Source organism: Protobothrops mucrosquamatus, unplaced genomic scaffold, assembly GCF_001527695.2.
Source record: "Protobothrops mucrosquamatus isolate PMUCROS unplaced genomic scaffold, P.Mucros_1.0 scaffold_199, whole genome shotgun sequence".
Taxonomy (NCBI): Eukaryota; Metazoa; Chordata; class Lepidosauria; order Squamata; family Viperidae; genus Protobothrops; species Protobothrops mucrosquamatus.
The window spans coordinates 821630-830783 of record NW_015386275.1 but is presented as its reverse complement, the minus strand read 5'-3'; the positions used below and the strand labels follow the sequence as shown (position 1 = coordinate 830783).

At 43.0% G+C, this 9154-nt stretch overlaps 1 protein-coding gene across 1 annotated transcript in view; it reads right to left on the bottom strand.

The window, feature by feature from the left end:
- Window positions 1–357: 357 nt before the first annotated feature.
- LSS (lanosterol synthase) overlaps window positions 358–9154 on the bottom strand; it is a 53845-nt gene continuing 45048 nt past the window's right edge. The window contains exons 19-22 of the mRNA XM_015825518.1: window positions 8925–9005; window positions 8581–8751; window positions 7693–7771; window positions 358–1671 (exon numbers count right to left, since the gene is read on the bottom strand). Coding sequence (XP_015681004.1) covers window positions 1459–1671; window positions 7693–7771; window positions 8581–8751; window positions 8925–9005 — 544 coding nt within the window. The 3' untranslated portion in view covers window positions 358–1458. The remainder of the gene's footprint in view (window positions 1672–7692; window positions 7772–8580; window positions 8752–8924; window positions 9006–9154) is intronic.

Below are 9154 nucleotides of genomic sequence, written 5' to 3'. Positions count from 1 at the left end.
TCGCCCCAATCATCTTTTAATTATCTTAAAACCTATACCTTTTATTACTACATATAAAAACTATGGATGAACCAGATCATACTTCCCTAATGTAATATAAAATAGCCTATACCAGAATAGGAATTCTTGGTTTTTAGCCTAGGTAAATTATACAACTATTTGCACTAAGTCATGCTGTGGATTAGTTTGAAAATCAGTATTATTTGGATAATTTCTGTTTATGCAAACTAAGTGTTAATACACTATATCTTGCATGCTGTATGCAAATGTGACCTTTTTGATAATGAGCCCAGAAAACTGAGGAAAGCTTGAAAACCAAAACTAAGCACATCAAAAATTACAAATTTTTTAAAATTATTATTTATTAAAGCAAACCTATGATGAATGAAAAGTCAGAAAACTTGGATCATACATACAAAAGACATTAAAAAGCATTTAAAAAGCAGAGATCCAGAGGAATTTAAAACTATTTAATAAGGATCTTAATAAAACCAATTCTTCAAGGGGGAGACAAATAGTGGACAGGGATAAAATATAGATAAATAGATAAAGAAAAGTAGCAAAAGGAAGTAGGGATATCTTAAGAAGTATTAAAAGGAAGGAGAAAAACTCTTAGTAGAGGATGCTCTTTTGATTGAAGAAATCCTAAAATCTAGACATCTGTAGCATTTTTATCTTTATTTGTACAATTTAATAATTGAAGAAAATGAAAATTCCTTTAAAATGCTTCATTTTAGCATAAGAAGACATTCTGAAGATCCTTGAGAAAAAGAAAAAAAACTCCTCCTCCCTGGTGTTACGTATGTGTATGGAGAGATATTTCAGTGCATCTTTGCCCAAAATGGTGAACAGAACTGAAGAAGCTTCTTGGATGAGAAGTGAAACGTCTTCAAAGAAAAACAAGCAAGTCCAGTTGCTTCTTGAAAAAGCATCTTTGCAACTTCCAGCCCTATGATTCTATATTCTAATTGTGTCAACAGGGTGTGGAAAATAACAATTTTAGGAATAGCAAGTTATACCCTCTGACTCTTTATGAGACAAAAGTTAGCACTTTTTCTTCCCATTTCTGTTTTGTCAAGTAGGGCATAAAAATGACTGGACAGAATAAAGGTGGCTAATATTTTTCCTTCTATTTCCACTTAAGAAAGAGAAACTTCAAGCAGTCAGAAGAGCAAAATCCCACAAGCCTTCAAATTTACATTTCTTCCTCAGATGTGTTTGTCTTTGCCAGATTAGGGCTTTTTTTTCCAAATGCAGCTGACTTTCCCCAAAGTAGCAGAATTTAGGGACACCTTATAAGGAGCAACAACCAGCAGGGCAGCAGCAGGGTTTCACTGACTTCCATCTTCACTGGTTCGTTGGAAAAGAGTCCCTTGACTGACCTCAAGTGAGTGCCTCAAAAAGAACCTCAGACAGATATGTAGCACATTCCTTCAAGGTTGGTTACAAGCCCCACATTTACGAAGCAGCAAATGCTAAGCTATGTCCATTGGTCATTTCTGCAGCCAGTTCTTTCCCCCCATTTCTTATTGCCTTTGTTGAGCATTTGCCTGAAAGAGGGCTGGCAGGATATAGGGAAGAAAAGCGCCCCAGGGTCCAGATGGGGAAGACATTTCGATAGGAGCTATAGCTGATAGCACAAGTCTTGTTGAATACACCCGCAATATTTTCCTGTAAGCAAAATAAGAAATACAATGTAAAGCTTCCCTCTCATCTTTCCTGTGCATTACATAGCACAAAAGATCCTGCAGGAAAGGAAAATAAAACATGTGAGTTACCTGCCACCTCATATACATGACCACACATATATTAGAAAGCTTCTGACAAGTTGACTTGCCTTGTATATCAAAATAAAAAGTCTCTAGAGACTTCCGGTTAGGTGTCGCGTGTGATGGGCGCAGGAACACGGAGCTCCGTCTTCCGTGTTTGATTTCGCCCTGCTGGGGACCCTAAAAAGGATTGAAAGTCACCCAGGAGAGGCGACAAAGAAGGAGTGGACCCTTGTTGATCGCGGAGGGGCAGTGGCCCCTCTGTTTGATCTGAGGAAGCCCTCCAAGCCAGCAGGGGAAAGACTGGCTACATCCATGTGGCCAGTCAGAAGCTGCTGACAACCGAAGAAAAGCAGCTTTTGAGCAGCATGGACGGAACAGGGTGAGACTTTGTCCTCTTTTTATGACTTTAAGACTTTTTCCTGGAAAACACCGCCCAAAGCAAATAATTCTCCCCAATGAGAGAGGGAAGAGGAATTTACGCCCCATTCCCTCAGGAAAAGCAGCGAACTAACTGCTTGGGGGAAAACAGAGAAAATTACAAGATTAATTTGGAATCAATACAGATATATATAGCTTTGAAATTTGGGGACTAAAAGTGCTTTTGAGACTTTTTTAGAAAAGAGACTTGAAAAGCTTTCAATATAAGTTTGGATTTAAAAAGCTGGAACACGGCGTCAATGACATCTACTGTCGAACCACAGCACTACAATTTATTATGCTTAAGGGAAATATGGCTTGAAGCCCAGACTCAGATAGGACTTTTGTTGTCCTTGGAAACTTTCACTTCTGAAGACTGCAGCAGGGAAAAGTTAAAAAAAAACCTCTTGGGCTGCTTACTGTGTGGCAGAGACGATAAACTATTTTGAACTGGCCTGCCTGGATTATGAATACAAATACTAACTGACTTTTAGAGCTGTGTTGTGGAACTATTTCCCTGTAGAAGAAACATGCATTACTGATTGAGATGATGGAATACTTCGTATTATAAACATTTGATTGATCAACAACTTTTAATTGCTTTTTTGTCTCTGGACAGAAAGGATATGTTTTTCACTGGACAGAAAAACTTACATTGCTTATATTTGTTTAGGGGAGGCTTAAGGACGGACTGACAGGCTGGCTGGATAATTTGGAGTTCAAATGACAATTGACTGGAACTTTTTAAATCCCTAAATAGATTGGACTATAAAGACCACATACAAAAACAAAATGGATGTTTCATACTTAGCCTTAAATGGTAAAAAAAGCATCCCTAACATTTGTCTTCAAAGGTCCCAACAAGAAAATGTTGATGAATCTCAGAAAGAAATTCTTTCTATGTATTTGAAATCAATACAAAAGACAATTGCCTTAGCTCATGATGAGACTAAAAATAATGCAAAAGAGATAAAAGAACAATTTTCTAATCTAAACCTACAAATTCAGAAAATGACTACAAAGAAGGAACTAGTAACCCAGAAAATAGAAGGAAAATTAGAGGAAGCGGATCCAAGGATGGAGGACCTAAAGGAATGAATCAACAAACAGACTCAAACAAATGAAGAATTAGAAGACGTAGCAATAATACCGGAAATGGAAAAGATACCTTACTTGTCAAGATCTCAGAACACATTTGAGGATAAGGAAGAAGAGCTAATCAAATGTAAGATAAAGCTGTTAGGAGAATTGTGGAAAATTGGAGAAGGAGGGAGGCTGTTTAATGAATATAAATGGGCTGAGCGTTCTTCCAAAAATACTTTAATCAAACTGTCTTTCTTATTCCAAACAATATACACAAAAATAGAGGAAGAACTACTTGATGATTCAAATGCATTGACTTGGAAAATTAGTTGGCAAAGGAAGAAAGCTAGAGTAAGACTGAAGAAAATAGAGATTTTGACCCATTAGATGGGATATTATACTATTAAATAGATGTTTGAACATAGCTAAGAGAATAGATAATTGTTAGAAATAAAGGTATTATTATAACTAGAAAGATAGGATTTGTAATCAGAATAATATATTTTGGTATGAGAACGAAAATATGAAAATGCCAAGAGGGTCTGAATAATGGAAGCTTTTGGTTACCCAAATATAATTTATTATGAGAAAACTATAAGTGATAGAGACACTTTGAACATTGATGGGAAATCAAAATTTTAAAAAAGCAGGAAAAACAGGATATTGATTGAATAAATGGATTTTAAGTGCAAATAAAGATATGTTTTGGTTAGAAAAAATATTTTAAACTGACACTATTGATATTATGTATAATATTAGAAAAATGTGATAAAGATGTTGATATTCAATTGTTAACAGCAATAAGAATTGTATTGCCTAGTGTGGAAAAATGTATACCACTGGAAGAAGAGAGAAAGTACTGGATGGTGTAGTATTGGATCTAGATTGAGAAGTTAATATGTACCATTGAATTACTAATGGACGCAGACAACATGTTGTTTGTTAAGTACCGTATTTTTCGCACCATAAGACGCACCTGACCATAAGACGCACATCGTTTTTAGAGGACAAAAAAAAAGAAAAAAAATATTCTAACCGGCGGCGGCGCGGTCGGGTAGGCGGCGGCGGGGNGCCAAGGCGGCCTCCGACGGCGAGGGAGGTAGGCCGGGTGGTGGGGGGAGGCTCCGGCGTGGCGCAGAGGGCAGCCGGGCAACCAGGAGGCATGAGGACCGGCTCAGCTCAGCTCCCTCTCTCTATTTCTCTCTCCCTCTCAAAGATCCTTAAAATCCTCCCTCGCCATCGGAGGCCGCCTTGGCCCTCTGGCGCCCGGCACAGCCCTGGGGCTGGCGGGCAGGAGCAGCTCCTTCCCAGCTCGCCGGGCTCCGGGTCTCAGAAGCAGCCAGGCGGCGGGGAAGAGGGCGAGGCGGTGATGCCCGCATGTGCGTCGGAGGCCAGCCAGCCGGCCCGGGAGGGGAGAAGCGGTGCTTTCCGAGCGGCCCCTCGTGTGCGACGAATCGGGGAAGGGTTTGGCGGTGAAGGGCTGCGTGGCGTGGAAAGGGGCTCCCACGACCCCACCGCTGCTATGGCGCTTAGGAGGCTCGAGGGGCCGGCAGGTCCCGGAGGGGCGGCTGGGAGAGGGCAAGAGGTGCCGGGATGAGGATGGAGGGCTCCAGGTTGGCGGGTGCGAGAGGACGGCCAGCGGCTCCGAGGCGCACGGATCCTCCGCGCGGCTTCTGAGGCCCTGGAGGTGACGCCGCTTGGCTCTCTGCCAGGCTCTCCGCCAGAGCCTGCCCCCCTCCCCGGGCATTCCAGCCCCGGACCTGCACCGGTCAGCTGGCGGAGGGTGATGGAGAGGCGGCGACTCGGCAGGCGGGGTCCTGCCTGCCCACCCGCCCGATTTGTAAAAGAAAAAGTCTTCCGCCCAAGCATAACGCCAGCAGTTCTGTGACACGGGGGCTTGAGGTATGGAGGCACGGGACGCGTAGCGGCGCTGTGGGAGGCAGCAGGACAGGGGGGAGGGGTTACCTGCATCCTGCCAGCCGACCTCTGGAAGCCTGCCTGAATGAAGACTTTTAGGGGGTGTGGAAAGGGAGACAGACTGAGGGCTGTATTAAGACCATAAATGGCTGCTTAAGGAGAGTGGAAGGGAGGCGAATTCGGGGTGGAGCAGAAAACACGGGGGGGGGAGGAAGGCATTAGGAAATAAGCACCAAGGTACCTGGTGCCTTGCAAGGGATTCTCGAGTGTTCTGCAATTGTTTTTCCTCTCTCCTCTGTGCGAGAAAAACTTTTGTGGCGTAAATCTGAAATGAGTCCCTGGGGAGGGCTGGGCCTTGCTCTGCACCTGCGCTCTTCACACGCCTCCTGCAGGGCACATTTGGTAAAGTTCCTGTATGCAGGCTGCCGCCAAGCAGAGGGAGTAGCACAGCTAAGGAAAAGGGTAAAAAAAAAAATGGCTGCAGCCTTTCCTCCTCCATGCCGCACAAGCTCTCCTTGCTTCCCGGCCAGTATATGCTCTCCTCCCCTGCACTCAGGCTTCAGCTCCAGGCGGCATTCGCTCCATAAGACGCACAGACATTTTCCCCCATCTTTTGGGGGGAAAAAAGTGTGTCTTATAGAGTGAAAAATACGGTACTTATGATTGTAAAACTAGAAATAAAATATTTATTAACAAAAGAATAAAAAGTCTGCACATTTTAAGGATAATGTAGGAATTCAAAAAGGAGGGACTTGCTGCTGTTGAAATGGGCTGAACCAAAAATTTTAATGTGGAGAAAAGCAAAGTTTTACATTTAGGTAGGAAAAATCAAAGGTTTAAGTACAGATTAAGAGGGACCTGGCTCAAAAACAGCAACTGTGAGAGGGACCTTGGAGTCCTAGTGGACGATCACTTGACCATGAGCCAGCAGTGTGCGGGAGCAGCCAAAAAAGCTAATACAATCCTGGGTTGTATAAACAGAGGCATAGAATCAAGATCACATGAATTATTAGTACTGGTTTATAAAAACCTAGTAAGATCACACCTGGAATACTGCAACCAATTTTGGTCACCATACTACCAAAAAGATGTTGACACTTTGGAAAAAGTTCAGAGGAGAGCAACTAAAATGATCAAAGGCCTGGAGACTAAAACATATGAAGAATGGCTGCAGGACTTGGGTTTGGCTAGTCTAAAGAAAAGAAGAAACAGGGGTGACATGATAGCAATATTCCAGTATTTGAGGGGCTGCCACCAAGAGGAGGTCAAATTATTCTCCAAGGCACCAGAGTGGAGGACAAGAAACAATGGTTGGAAACTGACCAAAGAGAGAAGCAACCTGGAATTAAGGAGAAACTTCCTTATAATGAAGACAATTAACCAGTGAAACAGCTTGCCTCCAGAAATTGTGGGCACTCCATCACTGGAGATTTTTAAAAAGAGACTAGACAGTCACTTGTCTGAAATGGTATAGGTTCTCCTGCTTGAACAGGGGGCTGGACTAGAAGACCTCCAAGGTCCCTTCGAGCTCTATTCTATTCTATAATTCTATTTTATAAAAAGGATATCAGAATAAATCAAAACTGAACTCATGATATTATTGCAAAGTAAAAAGCAATAGAGGCAGATGCTTTTTATTCTCCTTTGATATTTAAGCATATGATATTTCAGCAACTTCATGAGAGTTTGGGGACAGCCCACTTTAATGTATTTTAATTCATGTATTATTATTTGGCATATAGCAATAGCTTTTGAGGATGGTGTGGTTATCCACTGACTGAGCTGTTTTGTTAGGCAGGGATAATAGCAATAGATGGAAGCCAGATCCTCTGCCTTCCTGCTCAATAATGCCTGTCCATTAAGGTGAGGGACAAGATCCAGGTATCAAGTTACTCAGGAATGCTTTTAGTGTAGGAATATTATTGATAAAAGTCTTAGCAAACCTTGTAAGTTTTGGTTGAACTATGTTATTACTGAAATGTATGCATGATGTTACTTTTAATGATTGGTTCACAGTGATGTGTGTTTCTGTGACTGATTCATAGCAATGTATGCTTTTCAAACATGTGTAAAAGAGAATCCACTGCAAGCAGGGATATGCCCATTTTGGAACTTGCTTCTGAGCAACCTTTTATTGGCAGACAGAAGTCTTACTCCTTTCCCACCTGTCTGCTGTGGTTCATTGGGTTCCAGGTAAAAGAGCCTAGGCTTTATGGAACAAGAGGACTCTGAGAACTAGACCTTTTGAGCATTAATAACTGCTGGCATGACGGTTCCTTGTGAGCAGTCTAAGAGCGAGAAAGAGCACGCCACCTAACCGGCATGGGGCTATAAAGAAGACAAATAAGAACTTATCAGTAGGTCCTACACGGCAACAGCAAAGGAACTCCTTTGATGCTGAAAAATTTGCATGCAACCCAGGAAGAAGGTTTATAAAAGCTAAGTAATTGAGGCATGATACTCATAAGCAAAGACAGGTGAACTGAAGAAAGAGACATTTTACCTGAGGCCAGTCCCCATTAGGCAGCTGTTTCTCAATCAACAGTTTAATTCCCTTTTCCACAACTCGGACATCTGGGTACCTGCAAAGCAAAATGAACCAATCTGAGGCTGGACAGAAACTGGGAGCCAATGAGTTCTAGTTCTCCCTTAATCATGAAAGCTGGCTAGATGACTCTGGGCCGGTCATTCTTTCCCAATCTAATTCACCCCACAGAGGGCAAGCGGAGGAGGTTGGAGCATAATGTGCATTGCCTTGAGTGCACCACATAAAGGCAGGATAGAAATCATCCTCCTCCCCTTCTCCTCCTCCTCCTGCTCCCTAGAAAAATGCTACAGGCAGGTTCAAGGAACTTAACTTGCAGTTAAATTTAGAGAAAGAAAAGGTAGCACAGGAATCATCTATGTTCAGAAAAGCTCTTTCTGTGTGTTGCAGTATCCCAACCGTAAAAATCCAGGCCAATCTCTTATGAGAATTTCCATTAGAGGCCTGTGATTTGTTACCCAGTTCACAGCAAACAACTAGAAAGGTGGCTGAGGGCATTGCTGAATGGTCTTGTGTGTCTAATAGGTTTTCAGATTCCTATTTCCCTTGAGATTCTGTTCCCAGCTCAGCACATTTTATTTGGAATTATAGAAAATGGAATGTGGATGTGAGACTATGGAGAAAATGCTGTTTCAGGAGACATCCTAAGGATACTGTTTTGCATAATCAGGTACAATACCTATACTGGAAGTTCTTGCATGGACTTGGATGGGAATTCTGTCCGTCCCCAACTGCCAGATAATCGGAGTATCAAAATAATTGGTGCTACCTGACTCATGATTAGAACAGAGGCCACCGGCCACCAGAAACAGGAAGCTGGAGGCCAGGGGTCCTGCAAGCTCTTACCTAACAGCCATGAGTCCCAAGAGAGCCCAACAGGTGTTGTGGATCTGTGATGTGGTGCTCTGAACATATCTGCGTTGTTCACAAGACTCAAAGTCCTCTCCCCAACCACCATCCTCCATCTGCTTGGAGACCAAGAACTCACAAGCCCGGGACACTGCCTGACAGGCCACTCTAGGAGAGGAAAAGCAGAAGGACGGAAATCCAGGGCCGCTCTTGCCAAAGGAGGGATTGGAAGAGCAAGGCCAAAAGATTTTACCCTACGTTGCTCCTGAGAAGTTTCTTCCACTGCCAATTTTCCCTCCCAGCCAGCAGAAACGAAAGGAGAAGGGGGGGGGGCGACTCACCCTCCACAGTAGGTCTGCTGCATACAAGCATGTGCTTCCAATCCAAACCATGCGCCATAAGTGAAGCACACACCCCAGCTTCTGAAAGGGAGAAGAAATCAGTCAGCAAATGCAGACAGTATGAGGCAGAAGAGGAGGGAGGGTTAGGGTAAAATACTGGGCAGTCTGTTGTTCATTCTCCACAGCAGTCTGAAAAAGAGAGGGGGGGGATGGGGAGAGAGGGGGAGGGG